At 41.0% G+C, this 18,597-nt stretch overlaps 1 protein-coding gene across 1 annotated transcript in view; it reads right to left on the reverse strand.

Annotated features, from left to right (window-relative positions):
- FNDC1 (fibronectin type III domain containing 1) overlaps nt 1-18,597 on the reverse strand; it is a 322,095-nt gene that overhangs the window by 13,884 nt on the left and 289,614 nt on the right. Inside the window, exon 16 of the mRNA XM_040350922.1 lies at nt 1,235-1,314. Within this exon, the coding sequence (XP_040206856.1) occupies nt 1,235-1,314 (80 nt within the window). The remainder of the gene's footprint in view (nt 1-1,234; nt 1,315-18,597) is intronic.

Here is an 18,597-nt window from a genome sequence, read left to right on the forward strand (position 1 = left end):
GTGATGTACAACACGTATGACGGGACTATAAAGGGGAAGATCCTTTCAAATGGTGCCACTCTTTGGGCTGCTTTTGGGCTGCATACTTGATTCTGAGCATGCACGTTTTTTTTCCCTTGGAAAAGCATACACACGACCGTTTTTCGCGACGAGAAAAAGACTGATAGGAAACACGACGAGAAAAAAGGGAGCTGGTTTCAATTTTTTTGCAAGCAGTTTTCTCGTCGAGAAAACGGCTAGGCAGCATACACACGACCGGTTTTCACGACCATTATAAAAAATAGCAGTTTTCGTGAAAACCGGCCGTGTGTACAAGGCATTACAGTTTTACATTTTTCACAGTTCTGGTGACAACCAAGGGTGGTATTTCTTAACTTTGGAAGGTTTCCTCTCATGTTTTGGCTATTGGAAAAAAGGGGAAGATACATTTCCACATGGGACACTGTTGGTTATAACCCTCCCTTGCTCTACATAATGAAAGTTAGCTACAACCCAATTTTTCAACTAAAACTAACAGTTGGCAATTAAGATAATTGCATACATTTTATTTTGAATCCTAACCTGCTAATCCTAACCCCATCTATCCCTGTGTGTTTCTGTTAGATCCCATAGATTGGCAGAGTATTTTGGGCATGCGCAGATACACTGTTTATATGTTTAGATGTGGCAGAGGCTTATGTGAGACATCTTCATACAGTATATTACACTGAATATGTCATATTTTGCTATGAAAATGATAAGTGTAAAAAAAAATGTATTTTTTGTTACTTTTTTGGGGAATTGTGTAAAAAAGAGAGGGGAGGTGTCAGAGGAGATGACATCAAATTCAATGAAGGTCTCCTTTAATACCAAAATTAACCAAATTAACCCATAACCATTAATTGTAATCCAATATTTAGCCTTACTTATTTGTTTGACAGTTTTCTAAGGAAACCAAGGTTGTGAGTAGATTACCAGAATTTATAAATGAAAATTGAAAAGTACCTCTAAAGGGTAAATACCTGGTATTTTTAATTGTCCACAAGAGCAAATTATTACATTAACTTTAAGGGTATTTTTGGATAAACTATGTATGTAACTATTTAGCAAAATAAAATACTGTTCTCAACTTAGAATACATTTTCAGTTAAATACACACTCCCTATATTGAAAAGGTAACTATAATTAAACAAAGTAATATAGGAATCTCTGTCAAGTATAACAAAAAAATATCTATAATTAACTGCGATCATACCTGATTCTGTTACAAATGTCACAGAGGGGCTTACTGGTCCAAAACCATGTGGATTCTTTGCTTGGATTTTGAAATAATATCTTAAAATAAAAAGAAGGACATTTTAATGTGTTCGTACAATTTATTGTGAGAAAGTCATGTGTTTGGATGAAGTACACTGCATGATGTAATGCAGAGTATAATTGCCAGCTGTACTGTACAACAAGGCTTTATTGCAAACAAAACTTGGAAAACATGAATTATTAAAGAAAAACAGAAGATATAACTTATCCCTCGGAAATTTCAAAAGGGTTTCCAATTTTTTTTCCTGCTAAACTGTTCTGTGACCATCAGCATTTAGAGCTGCTCGGCTTTATCTGCCATGACACAGTATTAAAGTGACACTGCAGGCAAACAGCTAAATACACAGTTAAAATAAATATATGTTTATTAGTTGCACTGTCAAAGTGTTTGTAACGCTGTACAGCCAATTTTGTAATTTACGCATATTTTTCACACCATACGACCAGACATACATATTTCCTATTTAAGTAATTTATTGTCTGTTTCAGCAATACAGCTTTCTATAGCATGCCTCTACCTGACCAGTGAGCTGACCCAGGAAGCAAAATATCTAAATTTTTAAGTAACATAGTGACTATACTGACTAACAGAGGTGCATTTATCCCAAGAATGGCCAACCAATATTGCAAAATCTGTGGCACAAAAAACAAAACAAAAAAACAACAAACATATGTAGTTAATTTGTATTTCTGTATTTTTTTGTACATTTACTTTAAAATATATATAGATACAAGAAAAATTGCCAAAAAAGCAAAGCAAAAATAGTTAGTTACATTTTTTAAATGTTAATGGACAACATAGATCTCATTTAATGAGCAGTATTTATTGGTACACAATATTAATTAATGAATCTCTACTAATCAATCAAAATTTTTTAAATTATTTAAGGTATACACCAGAAAACTCTTGTCTACAAAAATCTAAAACATTAATAAAAACGTGTATGTCCTATCTTTGGATAAAGTGGAAAAGGATTAGAACTACTAATGGGTAGTTTATACTCACTTCCTGTCCTGCTGACAATAATTTCATCACACAGGAAGTAAGGGGAAAAAATCAATAGGGATACAGACAGAAATACTAATCTGACTAAGGTTCTAGTCTTTCCTATTCTACAATAAAAACTGTTTTTTTTTTTCTGGCTATGTTTCTGAAAAAAAGATTTGTCTGGACTTACACTTTAATTTTGATCTAATACTTACCAAAGTATTATACTTGTATTGCTAAAAGTATTATCAAACAATTCAAATGTATTAAAAGTAGCCAGAAGTGCCCTTTACTTTAAACATTCCTTCTAGGGTGCAACACGGGCACCCGATATGTCTTTTCTGCTGTTGCATTATCGGTGACCCTTGTACCGGGGTTGTACAAGAAACCCTTTCCACTACACGTCAGGCTCATCCATCAGGTACGTGACACAAGACAATGTAAAGTGATTTTGTCAGTGGGGACATAGACCGCAAAAAATAAATACAGACTCTAAGCAAGGTTCAAGACCTATTTTAAAGACCAACTCAGGGGAAAATAGGTAACCAGGGTTAAGACAGTTAAATATTAATTTTCCTCAAATATAACCTTCTGGCTTTCTTTTACATTCAGCGAATCTGTTTGTTTTCAACTATCACTGTACTCCCTGCCGCTTGGATGTAAGCACGACAGGTCTCATAGACCCAATTGTCTCCACCCCCTTTGCTCCAGGCCACTCATGAAAACATACACAGCCCCAGGTTTTCACAAATATGATTAAAAATAATATTATTATATAGACCAGGGGAATTTAAAATATATTCATCAAGTATGCCACTTTCTCTATATTTATATATTTTTAACATATTTAAAGCTGAACTCCAGTTTTTTATATACCTTAGATAGTTCATTTGGGCCAGCATGGCCCAAACAAACTTTGCCCCTCACTAACATGTGAGGCCGCTGGATGTGCAGTATAAACTGAATGTAGCTAAGGCTATATACAGCAAACCACAGCGTGTTCCAGGTTGGAGCCAAGACTTCCTGTCTCATATCCGAAACACAGTAGAGTCTTTCTGATTGGAACTCAGCCTTTCCAAGAAAGCAATGTATTCTAGCAATTAATACAAAACTGCCTCTGATTGGCTGAGTCAAAGAGGCGGGCTGATGATGTCACAACCTCTGGCACAGCCAATCAGAGGAAGCTTTGTATTCATTGTACTCTGCAGTATTCCGAGTACGAGACTGGAAGTCTCGGCTTCAATCCAGGACACAGTGCGGAATGCTGTATGTAGCCTCAGCCTACAGCAGATCCAGCGGCCTCACATCACCTGTTAGTGAGGGACTTATATCTATTTATATCTATTTATATTACAGCTTTTCTTGCTAATGGTGTTAGAAACAGTAATTTTCAAGTGGTTTTGGAATCAGTTAAAAATGCACATAACTCGCAGGGAATAATGTAAGGCTCTAGAACAGGAAACACAATTACAAAATCTTTAAAGAATGCATGGAAAGAATTGGAAGAGAAGTTACCCAATCTTTAAAAAGATTACATAGTGAATGGTAAAATAATCAAGACTCATAGTGATGTGTTGAAATGCAATTAAATATTTCATAAGTCCTTTCATAAAAAGTTTCTGAAGAACATATGTTTAGGATTGGTGCAAAGCCCATATCTACTAACCAGGAAAATAAGGGGGGTACTCCTGTGCTAATCAGTGACAAGTGAAATTGATTTGAACAAATATTGAAAATAAAAGGTCAAAGCAGCAACATAAACATGTGATAATCATGAAACATACAAAAAAACAGAAATAATAGTTGCGCTAAGTGAAACCATAAATGATGACAAAAACATTAATATCACATGAGTGAAAAAAAAAAAAAAAAGTGTATAAATAACCCCTTGACAGCAGTTGGCCTATACTGCAGTGAATCTTCTAGTAAAGATATAACCACTAATCAAGTCAATAAGACATCTATGTGCAAACACACAAAACGATTTGGTAATAAAACAAGAAGATATAGTGTAACATAAAGTGTCCCAAAGTGAAACGGCCAATAAGTACAACAATATCAGATGGCATCCATGTAAGAAATGATCAAACATGCAGATCTATGATTAGTCCAATCAAGGAGAGAAAAATGCAAGCTCCAGGTGAACACTGATAGAAGTGTCTGCAGACGTAGAGTGAAACTGTCATCCACCACCACAGCAATGCAATCTTCTCCCGTGCAACACAGAGTAGTAAAGGGGGGACCCTTACCAGAATGTTGGACCCCAAATACAAGGTCTAAACTCACGTTTGCAGATATAAACCTCTGCAGGGGTTAAGGTGGATCCTCCAACCTCCAGGCTCCTCGGTATCTCCACACAGAATCCTCCTCTGGGACAGCCCGTGAGATGGTAATGATTAGTCACCAAAACGCCAGTCCGTGGATCATCGGGGATATGAAAAAATAATAGGCTACATGTGCATTACCTCCTTTCCAAAAATGGATGTTTATTGTAAAGCTGTGTGCATGACAGCAATAAAAACGAGCAAGTTTGTAAAACGAGCCAGTGAACAAATAAAAAAGCCGGCATAAATATAAAAATGTCAAAACAAGCGAAACGCTCGTGCTTCCGGGGTCACGTGGGAGCGTGATGATGTCACTGCGTCACTCCGTCCTGACCAGTTTCGACACATCTGTCGTTTTCAAAGGGCACCCTTTTCTCTCCTTGATTGGACTAATCATTGATCTACATGTTTGATCATTACTTACATGGATGCCATCTGATATTGTTGTACTTATTGTCCGTTTCACTTTGGGACACTTTATGTTACACTATATCTTCTTGTTTTATTACCAAATCTTTTTGTGTGTTTGCACATAGATGTCTTATTGACTTGATTAGTGGTTATATCTTTACTAGCAGATTCACTGCAGTATAGGCCAACTGCTGTCAAGGGGTTATTTATACACTTCATTTTTTTTTCACTCATGTGTTATTAATGTTTTTGTCATCATATATCTACTAACCAGCCTCTTTTGATCCTCTGATCAATGAAATTATCATTCAGGTCATGTAAACTCATCTTAATAATTCCTAACCATTACATGCTCCATCTGGGTGATGAGTGCAACAAATATAAAAAGGTCTATATTAGCTATTACATATGTAGTGGCCTGCTATTTTCTAGTTGGCGCTGCTTTAAATTTAGAGGGTTCTGAGAGTTAGTTGACTCAGACTGTATTACTTTTCACTAAATTTGGGCCTCTGCTCCAGCCATGGCTGTACTGTGAGTGACCACTATTGTCGTCTGGGGTGCTGTTACCACCCCAGACTGAGGGTGGCAGCAGTCAGGTCAAGGTGTTTTGGGTGTTCCCCTTCGGCAGCCAATCAGAGGGAGTTGATCATCCCGCTGTGCATGCTGGGGAGGAGTACTTAAGGGACAGGCGTCATTAGTCCAGGGTCGTCGTTGATCCTGGGTCTGTCATCCCACCACCCCCCGTGTGTGGCCCTCATGGCCGGGGGTGCGTATCCAAGTCTTCCTGGCTCCGGGATCACGTTGGTCCGGGGTTGTGATCTACTAAGTAGGCCAGGTATTTAGACTGGGTCTACGCTTGATGAGTGGTCCTGTACTGTCCGTCCTGAGGGAGGAAGCCACTCGATGAAGAACCTGTCTTGGAGAGCACCGAGCAAGAGGCTGGTATCTCAGGAGAGGCCTTGAACTTCATCGAAGGATGCACCATTACTGAAAGGCTGAATTATGGTCGCCTGTCAGTTCTAAGTTCACAAGAAGTTATTCAGGAGAGATCTGGGTGCTTAATCCTGTGCTGAGAGGATTTTGGACCGAATATACCTCCATCATTGGGAAGGTCTGTGGCAGAGACTTTTCCAAGTTTCCGTGTGACATCTTGGCTGCTAGGTTATTGAGAGAGGCCTATCCAGGTGCACAATACCCGCTCTGGCTGGAGTGTTTCCGAACAGAAGTTATACACCTGAACCTATTACCCTTCCACCTCTTCAACTACTTATTTAATTTTTTTACCAAGTTCGGCAAATAAAGCAAAGAAAAAGAAGTCTAAAGTGTGGACATTGAACTTTTTCTCAACTCTCATCTGATACCCTAGACGGCGAGGAAATAGAGGTAACATGCCACCCAAAACAAACCAGCAGCTCCTCCTAGTGCTACACATACATTGCAAGAAACATTTCTGTACAAGAGTACATAACTGTGTATAACCAGTTCATGGCTAGAGATGGTACAGAAAACGTAATAAAAGCAACAGTTAACAAAAGAGTAAATCTCAGTCAGGCTAAGGTCTTCTTTCTGTATGTACCAGGACGATGGGTAATGCTTTTGGTTGAACTATTTTGTGTAACTATGCAGTTCATTTGGTTCATTTGATTAGTGCTTTACTACTACTGTTAGTACAGTACTGACCATTATCTTTGTTGTACTTGTTTACCAACTTTAGCCAAAAATTTACTAGTTATATACATATAAGGCCTCGTACACACCACCCAACATGTCCGATGGAAATGGTCCGCGGACCGTTTTCATCGGACATGTCTTCTGGGATCATTTGGTCTGATGTGTGTACACACCATCAGACCAAATTCCCCGGCAGGACAGAATACGCGGTGACGTGGCGGCAACGATGACGGCGCGACGTGTGCGCACCAGGAAGTTCAATGCTTCCACGCATGCGTCGAATCACTTCGACACATGCGTGGGATTTCGGGCCAGCGGACATGTCCGATGAGTCGTACTGACCATCGAACATGTCCGACGGACAGGCTTCCAGCGGACAAGTTTCTTAGCATGCTAAGAAACTTTTGTCCGCTGGAAACCTGTCCACTAGGCCGGGAAACTGTCCGGTCGGCCCTACACACGACTGAACATGTCCGCGGAAACTGATCTGACGGACCAGTTTCAGCGGACATATTCGGTCGTGTGTACAAGGCCTAACTGTGTGTACATCTGTATTCTGCACTAGATGTGTTGACAAAAAAATTATATTAGTAGATTTAATTGTGAGAGGATTATTGTGTTTGGTGAAATTACTTTATAGAGTGATTGGGGAATGTCCTCTATAAGTTTTAGCTTTTCTTTCATGTTCGGACTGATCGTATAACTACAGCAGCAACAAAACCATCCCACTTTTAGTGGTTAGTGGCTGCAGTAGGTGCTAGAGGAGTGGAACCTGTGTATAAGTTTCACATCATCACAAGTTATAGCAGGCAGGACTCAATTAAGTTTTCAAATACCCTTGGCTATTTTAAATCAGGGGAATTGTTTTTGTCTTTTTTTCCTTATCAAACATGGAGCGTAGTGGGTAACCTTTGCTGTTGCTAGACTTGTGGCCAGGAACAGTAGTAACGGGTTGCCAGAATATTTAGATAATTTTTTTTTTTTTTTCAGTAAGCACAGATGTTCAAAATCTGATTGATCTTGTGTCTCTCCATTACTTTTTTGTCAATGTGCTTACTGCTCACAGCTGTTCTAAGCTCCCTTCACACTCAATACAGCATAAATGGAGTCACACAGCATTTAATAAAAACATACCGCATGACCCAACTTTCACCCTAAAGTGCTGAAAGATCTAACATAAATGTTGGCGAACACTGCAGCACAGTGTAACAGATAAATTGGAGTAAAACCAGCTTCACTTCAGTCTCTCCAACTAACACTAAACAACCTTAATCATTTACCAAGGCTGCAATTTAATTAGTAGACCATGTGTTATATTGACACTGAATGCATCAAGACTTAATAACAGTCAATATTTTTCCATTTTAAGTGCCAAAATTAGGAGTACTCACATTGTACATACATTACTCATTTAACTACAGCCTGGGACACTTACTCTTTTTTTGTGCCAATGAGAGCAGTCTGCATTCTTTTTGCATTAGGAAAGTATACAACGTGGCAGGACTAGTGAAAAAGAATCTGGTTGCTTTAGTAACTTTGAGTGGAAATACTAGAAAATGATACAGTTTTAAAATGATTCCATGATTTCCGGATTACACCCTCCATAACATTTCAGAGCAATGTGAATGTTTTAGGACTTATTACGGAAGAAAATGTGGGGCACAATTTCCTACCCTGCAATGCTGTGAAGTCCAGCTACAGAGAAGGTCCATTACATTTTCTGTACCCTGTGACCATTGTCATCTTTCTGTAGGGACAATGAGGTAAGACAAAAATGTAATCTCAAAAAGTTACTTCCCAGAAAAGGTAGAAAGCAATTTTACAAGTTACCATCTGATTCTTCAGTATACTAACCCCTCTAGTACTTGATATCAGCTAGTTTCCCACTGCATCCACATTTGCCTGTATTATTTTTTCAGGTTACCATCTGGCTCCTCAGTATACTGATACCTTCCAGTCCTCAATATCAGCTCATTTCACACTGCATCCACAATTGCCTGCATTGGCACAAAGGCAGGCTTCAACTGTATATACTTGTAAAAATGCAGGCAGCTGATGGGGTCAATTAGAGAATACAGAATACAATGCTGCTATATAAGGCAGAAATGCTAGGAACAACCATACAGCTCTAAACCATTGTCATTATGTAGGACAATATAGTACTCCATACTGATGTGCTACCTAAGTAAGTTTTAGCACCACAAGTCCATATGGTCTATGTCATGGAACCCTGTACTCAAGATAAGTCTGCCGTATGTGCTTCCTTTGTCCGGTACCAGCACCATCCATTGTCCCTTAGCCTACGCAGTCACTAGTCGAAGCATCAGTGTAGGGTGAAAACACCAGACTCTTTATTCAAACAAAAGCACACACAGAGATGTAAACTCAGAGGACAACCCCCCCTTGCTTTGCATAATGATACACGGCGGGGGGAAACTTTACCTTTTCCAGTAACATGACTCACATTTTCCAATAGTTGACTGTCTTTGGGAGGGGCTGCTGGAGAAATCCCACCCTTCCCCTCTCACAGCTAATCCACATAGACATATACATTCAATAATAGGTTGCTCCCAAGGCAGACACGAACAATAGAACAATGGGATACCGGCACACCACAAACAATCTTGTAAAAGTATAAAACAGTCCCAAGTGAAAGAGCCGCTTCATTCTTTAAATACAAACCACACATATAAGACCCAGGATAATAGGGGTAACATGAAATGCTGAGTCCGGTGTGGTTGTATGGTGAGTCGGTATAGGCAAACCTGACTGGGGTTCTCGGTCACCCTGTGCCCCTAGCTTACACATAGGATGGGCCGGGGGAGCTGGACAAGGAGTTTCCCGGAGTACTCTAAAGTAAGCTGGGTTACACAAGTCCTCTGCCCAAAGTGAATTCCTTCCCAGTCTATATTGTTGTGTGCTTCTGGGGTCTGATTTCCATTTTGTGTGTTACGTATTTATTCCTCTAAAGGATTCTAAAAAGTAAGCATCTTAAAGCCACTGTCCTAATTTTTCCTTTTTCTTCAGTTGACAATAAGCCCGGAGTTCCAGACATCCTACAAACTATTTTATGTTGCTAAAACAGTCTAAAGAAATTCCCATGTGGACAAATCCCAGATAACAAGCAATTAAGCTGCAAGTTTGAAAATGACTTGCTAAACTATTGCTAGACTTGAACGGCTTCACAAATTTGTTGCACAATTGCAGTAAGTCTGCATTGCATGACTTCAGATCAACTTTCTTTGTAAACACTCTGTAAGTCTGCTGCAAGTTCTGGTTCAGTTATGTTGTGCAATAGTCATCTCACAACAGGTGTCACTGTGACTTGCAGAACTCTTGCTATAGACTCACCACTGCAACTTTGCTCTTGCTAGAGACTTGCCACGCAAATGTTCTACAAATTGGAAAATTGTAAACTAGAACTGTTGCCTCAAGTAAGTGTTCTGCAAGTTTACAACTTGCCAGTGAAAATGTGAAGCAAATTAATAAGACTTAGGCCTCGTACACACAAAGAAATTTGGTGGCAGAGCTTTTTTGCAGAGGAAACCAGTCGTGTGTACGTTTTTCATCGAGGAAACTGTCGAACTCGACGAGGAAAAAAGAGAACAAGTTCTCTTTTTCCTCGACGGGAGTCTCAATTTCCTCGTCGGGCTGGTTTTCGACCAGAAACGCGAGCGTGTGTATGCTAAGAAACCCGCGCATGATCAGAATAAAGTATGAGACGGAAGCGCATCTTCGGTAAAAGTAGCGTTTGTAATGGAGATAGCACATTTGTCACGCTGTAACAGTCTGAAAAGTGAAAATTGTCTCTTACCACACTTTTACTTGACATGCAGTAACATGAGATTTGCAAAAGCAGCCCCAAGGGTTGTGCCAGTGGAATCAAACTTCCCTTGCCACTGTATGTGTTGTACGTCACTGCGTTTGAGAACGAGGAGTGTTGGTCTTGACAGTGTGTACGCAAAGAAAGCGTGTCAAGTTTCTCCACAAGCCTTACAATTCAACCCTGCTGCAAATGTTTGGCAAGTTATCCTTGCTATTTGGGATTGTGGTAACAGACCAGATTGAGGAAACATTTTTGCATAGGTTACCCAAGATTTATCTGTATTTGGTGTGTATTTGTAGCCTTAGAAATATTTGTATAGGCATGACCCAAATTTACCTTACAAAATTCACCTCCCTCCCCCTTTCTAAAGCATTATTTTTTATTTATTTTTTAATTTTCCTTGTTCCTGTAACAACAAACAGCTTTTATTACTACCTGTGGCATCACCAGGCTTGAAAAATGCTTGCTGGGGAAATTGATGAAAGCTGAATTTCTATTGTCCTAGGCATGACCCCAAAATTAGTTCTCCCATGTGCACTTGTGTCGGCAGGCATTTGGGAGTCAAGGTTTTGCTGGGAAAGAAATTAATGTGTGAAATGGGTCAGGAAGGAGCAGGGCTAGGTAGAGGTCTATAGCCCTGCTACACTGTTTGAGATTTATGTGCAGTGGATGCCACATTGTCAGTCAACAGAAAAAAGTTAAGAGTTCTGGAACACCACCAGCAGGTAGTTCTTTATACTTTTTTAAATTTTTTACCAGACATAAACTTTAAATGGGTCAACTGTTTTTAGTGAACACAGCAGCTACTGTTTGCAAGTAAACTTTATTCCATCTGCTCAATTGTGCTTCAGAAGAATTTCTGCAATTCTACTGGAGCTCTGTATCAGGATGCACCAGAGAACATTTTAAAAATTTCTGCAGACATAAACTTTGCCAGTAGACAGGGTTGAACTTCCTGTAACCTGTTTCAACTATTAGATTTTTATTGTGTAAAGCAGGTGACTGTGATGACACATTATCCATCTCCACAGATGAGAAAACAAGCGCATTTAAGGATTAGCCTGAAAGGCCCAGAACAGACAGCAAGACCAAGGAGAATGTAGAAAAATAATATGAAATTAAATGCCTTACATATCTAAGCATTTCTTCAAATCCTTCTCCACATATATTTTACCAAATGTGTTTTTTTTTCCTGTGTGGCTGTCAGTGTACCATTTATAACCCCTTTGACAACAAGTTTCGTTTATTTTTTTATTTTATATTGTTTATTTATTACATTTTCAAAGCGAACAGCAGCAATTGTACATTACAAAAGCAATATCTATAAAAGAAGGCACAACGATATGCTCAAATGTAATAGGTGAGAGGTAATATTAAGGACAAACAATCTGAAGACATCATGGTACAAGTAAAATGACTGTGAATACAAAATCAAGTGGAAACTGAATAGGATCTATCTTATAAAGACCCAAAATGATTTGCACATAGATTATAGTATTATGGCCACATTGTTAGATTCAGAAATGTCCCATTTCCCCCAGATTTTGTCAAACCTTGGCAGGAAGTCATCTATTACAGCAGTTGGGGTCTCTTTTCTGCATATGACAGCTATGGCTGAGAGAACTTGCATAAAAGTAGGAGGGCAATTAGACAGCCAACACTAAGGTATTGTTTGTTTGGCCGCCAATAAGATAAATGCCATCAATCTTCTGGTAGTCTTGGGTGTATTCGGGAGTGGGAGACTTAAAAGAAGGTGTGTGGAATTAAAGGGGATGGGTATATCTAGAACCTTTTCCAAGAGGTTACGAACTTGTGTCCGGAGTAGGGCTGTTACTGAATAAAATTTTTGTGTTCGATTAATCAATTTTTTTTTTATCGATTAATCGACTAATTTCAATTAATTATAATGCACATACAGATCCAACTACTTTTAGCTGATCTCTTTGCAGGCTGATTCCCAGTGCAGCTACCAACCACTGGAAAAATGGATAGCAGGATACCAAAAACACAAAGACAGTGCTCGATGGGAATAGCATTAAAACTTTTATAGTCTTCAAGTAGGTAACAAAATAAATATTGCACTGGAGATAAAATCAATGTAGCTACATAAACTGTAAAAATGGTGCGAGTCATAAAAACATGTAGCTAAGTATGATACTGGTACAAAAATGTGTACAACAATACCACTGCTGAATCCAGATGAGGAGGGGTTAACATCAGTCCATCGGCATGTAGATGTCCCGTGAAGGGAACTATCAGAACTCCCAGTGGATGGCTGTAGAATCCGAGGTTGATAGAGGGAAGTCATAGAGGGAAATTTAACAACCCTTGCGTGTGGCAGATAGTAAGGTCCCGCTGACATGCAGATATGAAGGCACAGCAAAAGAGCCCTTCAGATGGACACGGCAAGCCCTGCCGATGTCCATGATGTCACTGGATCTCCGAAGGAACTTCCTGAAGGCCCAGAAGCCAGTGGAGAGGTGAGTACCAATCAAAATAATTTTGATCGATCAAAAAAATTTTGATCGATCAAAAAAACTAAAGATTAATCGAGGAATTAATAGTTAATTTCCACAGCCCTAGTCCAGAAGGGTATAAGTGCAGAGCATTCCCAGAATATATAGTAATGGATACCCATGGATAAGCCAAATCTCCAATATTGCCCAGATGTTATCAGTTTTAGAGCCAGTAGGAAGTCCGGTGTCCTATACCAAAACATATGTATTTTGTAAGCGGTCTCCCTCCGTGCCCCACACCGTGAAACTTTGGATGCAAATTCCCATATTTTCCCCCATTCACCTAGGGAAATAGACCGTTGCAAGATATGTGATCACTTCCTCATGTATGCATGACTATTTCCAGTCAAGGGGGAGCTGCATGTAGGATTTTATAGATAGATGAAATCAGGTGGGGTTCATAGGGGCCTCTTGAGCATAGCAATTTAAATTCGGTTGGCATGTCTAAAGTCATATGTGGGATTTTGGTGGCAAAAAAATGTTTAATCACTTAAGGACCCCTTCACGCCGATATACGTCGGCAGAAGGGCACGGCTGGGCACAAGCACATACCTGTACGTCCTCTTTAAGAGCCCAGCTGCGGGGTCGTGAGTGCGCCGCCGAGCGAACCTTACCCGTTCTTCATTGTTTTGATATAGGTAAAGACGATCACTGACATCACACGTCCAGCCCCGCCCCCCTACAGTTAGAAACACATATAAGGTCACACTTAACCCCTACAGCATCCCCTAGTGGTTAACTCATAAACTGCAATTGAAATTTTCACAGTAATCAGTGCATTTTTATAGCACTTTTCGCTGTGAAAATGACAATGGTCCCAAAAATGTGTCAAAATTGTCTGATGTGTCCGCCATAATGTCGCAGTCATGAAAAAAATCACTGCTCGCCGCCATTAGTAGTAAAAAAAATATTAATAAAAATGCCATAAAACTATCCCCTATTTTGTAAACGCTATAAATTTTGCGCAAACCAAACGATAAACGCTTATTGTGATTTTTTTTACCAAAAATAGGTAGAAGAATACGTATCGGCCTAAACTGAGAAAAAAAATTATATCTTTTTTGGGGATATTTATTATAGCAAAAAGTAAAAAATATTGAATTTTTTTCAAAATTGGCGCTTTATTTTTATTTATAGCGCAAAAAATAAAAACCGCTGAGGTGATCAAATACCACCAAAATAAATCTCTATTTGTGGGAAAAAAATTACGCCAATTTTGTTTGGGAGCCACGTCGCATGACCTGCATAATGGTCCGGGTCTTAAGTGGTTAATTTGTAAAAAGGAGTAAAAGCAGAGAAGTTTGCGTGTCATGGGGTGTACTAAGTGGCCTAACTGAAATATACCAGCTTGGGTCCATGGTAACACAGAGTTATAAGACAGACTGTCAGGGATTTCCGGGTTGAATAGAACGTTCATAAGTGGCGAGCAAGGAGATGAGAGAGAGTATCTACTGGAGCAGCATTTCCAAATCAAATGTGAATAGCATCGGGTTCAAGCAAACACTTTGCAGTTGAGAGTTGAATTTGTCAGAGAATGGCCATAACATGCAGCAAGGGCGGGCAGGGGAAGTGATCCCCATTTCAATTTCTGACCATCTGTTTGGAGTGCATCTGGACTACTAAGCTTGCTATCCTATGAGAAGCATTCTTCCATATAAAGTTCAGAAAGTTTCTCTGAAGTGTTTTCAGTTCGGGCATTGGGATCAATACTGGCAGTGTCTCAAAGAGCTACAGCAGTTTAGGGAGTATTGACATTTTGACGACCAGTGTTGTAAGTAACGGCGTTTAAATAAACGCTGTTACGTAACGATTGGCCTCCAAGGGGTAACTAGTAATCTACCTGATTACTTTTACCCTCTCGGCAATGCAGTTCCCATTACATGGGTGGCGTTACCGAGATTACATTGAGTGCACGGGTGGGGGCAGTCCGGGGTCATGTCTGTTCTGTCGGGATGGAGCTGGCCAGTGGCCTGTGATTGTGATTGGGTGGGTCACATCACATGATGCACTGCACATCATCTTCTTCACTTGATTCGTCGCCCGCAGGTCATGTGAGTGTTGGTCGTCGCGTGACTCGTGGGTGGGTGACGCTGGCGTGTCGCATGCGCGCACCTGGAGTCTCCCGCCCACGGCCGCCTACAGACGTGACTCTTGTCGTGATGGACGGTGTCACTGTGTCGAGACTGGGAGTCTGGCGCTCAACTCCTCAGAGTCGAGTCCTCTCACCTGCTGAGTCACTCCAGTCCTCAGCCGCCGACATCTCCCCCGTCCCCCGCGGAGGCTCCGCTCCACGACCACCAGTCCGGACTCCGGGACCGAGGCTAGCAAGCCAGCAGACAGCACCAACACTGACTGTGGCCCCTGCGCAAGCCAGCAGACAGCACTGACCGACTGTGGCCCCTGCGCAGCTAGGTGAGGAGCCGATTGGAACTGGGGGGGGAGAGCGGCCTAGTCTAAGGCCTTAGGCCTGGTGTGGTGGTGGAGATTCTGAATGAACTTTGTGCTACTGGCTGAGCTGACCGACTGCTGTGCTGATATTGTTGCTTGCTTGTAAATCTTAAAAGACTCTAATTATCTGTCTATAAATATATAACAGGCTGTTATAGACAGATACTTGGAGTCCTTTAAGCTTTACAATTACAAGCAATATCAGCAGCAGTCGCTGTCAGCTCAGCCAGTAGCACAAAGTTCATATTTCGCCACACAAGGCCTAAGGCCTTAGGCAAAGTAATATTTTTGAGGGGATAATTCACCAATATTAGCCTGTATCTTTCATGAATTATAGGGTTCCTTTATGGACTGTAGTGTTCTGTTCAGATACCATAAGCTCAAGCTTTTAGTCCATACATCCAGGATTTGGAGGCATGGACATAATGGGATTAAGAAAAAAAATCTCAGTTACTTTGCCGAGTAACTAGTTACTTTGCCAATAAAGTAACTGAGTCACTAACTCAATTACTTTTTCGGACAAGTAACTTGTAACTGTAACTAATTACTTTTTTAAAGTAAGATGAGCAACACGGTTGACGACACTGATCCTCCCAATGAGGGACAAGGGGAGATTCGACCACATTTTCAATAATCAATTTATTTCTGTAAATAAGGGGGGGAAATTGGCCTGACAGAGTGTGGGAGGGAGCCAGATGAACACCCAGGTATTTAAGTGGATGGGAACACCATTGATATTTAAAATTTTCTTGAAGGGAGGTGAGTGTGTTTGTCTGGATATTTATAGGGAGGGCTTCAGTTTTAGTCAAATTAACTGTAAATCCTGAAAGACTACCGAATGAATGAAGGATATTGTGGAGTGATGGGAGAGAGATGTGTTATTGTTAGTAGAATTTCATTGGCAAATAAGGACAGCTTGTACTCCCCTTGCCTCAGCATCACCCCCTAATATCAGGGTGAGATCGAATGGCTGCGGCCAAAGGTTCTAGACTGAGTATAAAAAGCACGGATGATAGGGGACAGCCCTGTCAAGTGCCGTTACTCAGGGGAAATGACGGAGACACATGGGAGGCAAGCCGTACCTGGGAAGTAGGTTTAGTATAACACCTTAAGGGCCTGCATAAATGGGCCCGAGAATCCATATCTGCATAATATGGCAAACATGAGTGACCAGTTTAAGCGGTCGAATGCTTTTTGAGCATCTAGGCTCAATAATATAGCAGCTTAGTTTGGGTTAAGAAGTCAGTAAGGTCAATAGTATGTCTGCTGTTGTCCCCCACGTGTTTAGTGGGGACAAAGCCAACCAGATCCTTGTGTATAAGCGAAGGGAGTAGTAAGGACAGTCTATTTGCCAAGATTTTCATGAATATTTTATAATCTGAGTTTAATGGAGCCTAGGGGGTAGTAATTGTTACGAATCGTGGGGTCTTTGTCTGGTTTCGGGATGACAGTAATAAAAGCATGTAAGAACTGGCTGTTGGGAATGTTCCATTTCATCAGCCAGACAAACAACTTTACGATGTGGGGAGCAAGAGTCTGAAGGAACGTCTTATAGTAGAAGTAGGGGAGTCCGTCAGGGCCTGGGGATTTATGTGACAGGAAATGTTTAATAACCTCAGTGATTTCCTCAACAGTTATAGGTGCATTTAGCCCAGAGCGGTTGTCAGGGGTTAGTGTGGGAAGGTTTAGAGAATCAACAAAAGTTTTACATTTCTCTGTTGTGAATTGGGTCTGTGGATAAGCAATCGTAACGATTCTGGTAAAATTCACCAAAGATCTTAGAGATGGTCCAGGGGCAGTATGTAGGATTTCCATCGGATTGTAGCAGAAAGTCAGGGGTGGAAGCGTAGGGGCGTGGTTTCAGTTTATGGACCAGCATACTATGAGGTTTGTTAGCATATTCATAAATTTTTTGTCTGGACCATAACAAGGACTGCTTGTTTTGCTCAGGTCTAGTGATTTAATACGGTTACGAAGAGAGACTATAGTTCGAAGACAATACACAGTGGGAACGTTGAGTAAGCATTCCTCCTCTGCAAGAGAGGAGCATTGGAGTGCGGAGTCACGCTTTAGACGAGATCCAGAGGAGATACATTCACCCCTGAAAAAACCCTTATGGGCTTCCCACAAAGTAGAGGTCTCAGATACTGTACCCTCGTTGAGTTGAAAGAATTCCGTCAGTTTTTGTTGTAGGTGGAGCTTGACATCAGGGGTGTTGAGGAGGGATTTGTTGAGGCACCAGTGACATTTTCTGGGGGTTGAGCAGATAAGAGAAGGTCAAGTATTATGGGTGCGTGGTTTGACCAGGTAATCAGGTTTATGTCAGGCCGGGTACACACGAACAAACATGTATGGTGAAAGCGGTCCGTCTGCCAGAGTGCTTCTGTACGATGGTTGTACACACCATCGTACAGAAGTCCGCGCGTAAACAATACGCGGGGCGTGTCCGCGGTGTCGCCGCGACAATGACGCAGCGACGTGGCCGGCCCGCCTTTAAAATGCTTCCACGCATGCGTCGAAGTCATTCGACGCATGCGAGGGACGGCGGGCGCCTGGACATGTACGGTACCGTACATGTCCGAGCGGGCAGGATTCCAGCGGACTGTTTTAAAACAAGTCCAGGAATATTTGTCCGCTGGGAAAAGGCCCGGCGGGCAAATGTTTGCTGGAATTCGGCCCGCTCGCGCCCACACACGACCAAACATGTCTGCTGAAACTGGCCTGCGGACCAGTTTCAGCAGACATGTTTGGTCGTGAGTACGGGGCCTCAGAGTTAACTACATGTGTCAGTAAAAGTGCAGAGACAGAGAAGTGATTAAGTCTCGTATATAGTTTGTGAGGTGGGGAGTCGAACGTGAATTGTTTGGCAGTTGGGTGTTTCACCCTTCATATGTCATACATATTGTGGGCTCGGATAAGTTTTCAAAACGAGGATGAAAGTTTTTGCACTTGAAGGTTTGGGGTAGATTGAAATAGGGTGAACCTTTCCTTAGTCGGACACATGCACAGATTAAAATCACCCCCCATGATCATGAAAGGTTGAGAGAAAGATCGAATTCTCTCAAAAACCTCTTTGAGGAACCCAATCTGCCCCGAGTTGGGCGCATAAACATTAGC

The sequence above is a fragment of the Rana temporaria genome, chromosome 4 (genome assembly GCF_905171775.1).
Source record: "Rana temporaria chromosome 4, aRanTem1.1, whole genome shotgun sequence".
Lineage (NCBI taxonomy): Eukaryota > Metazoa > Chordata > Amphibia > Anura > Ranidae > Rana > Rana temporaria.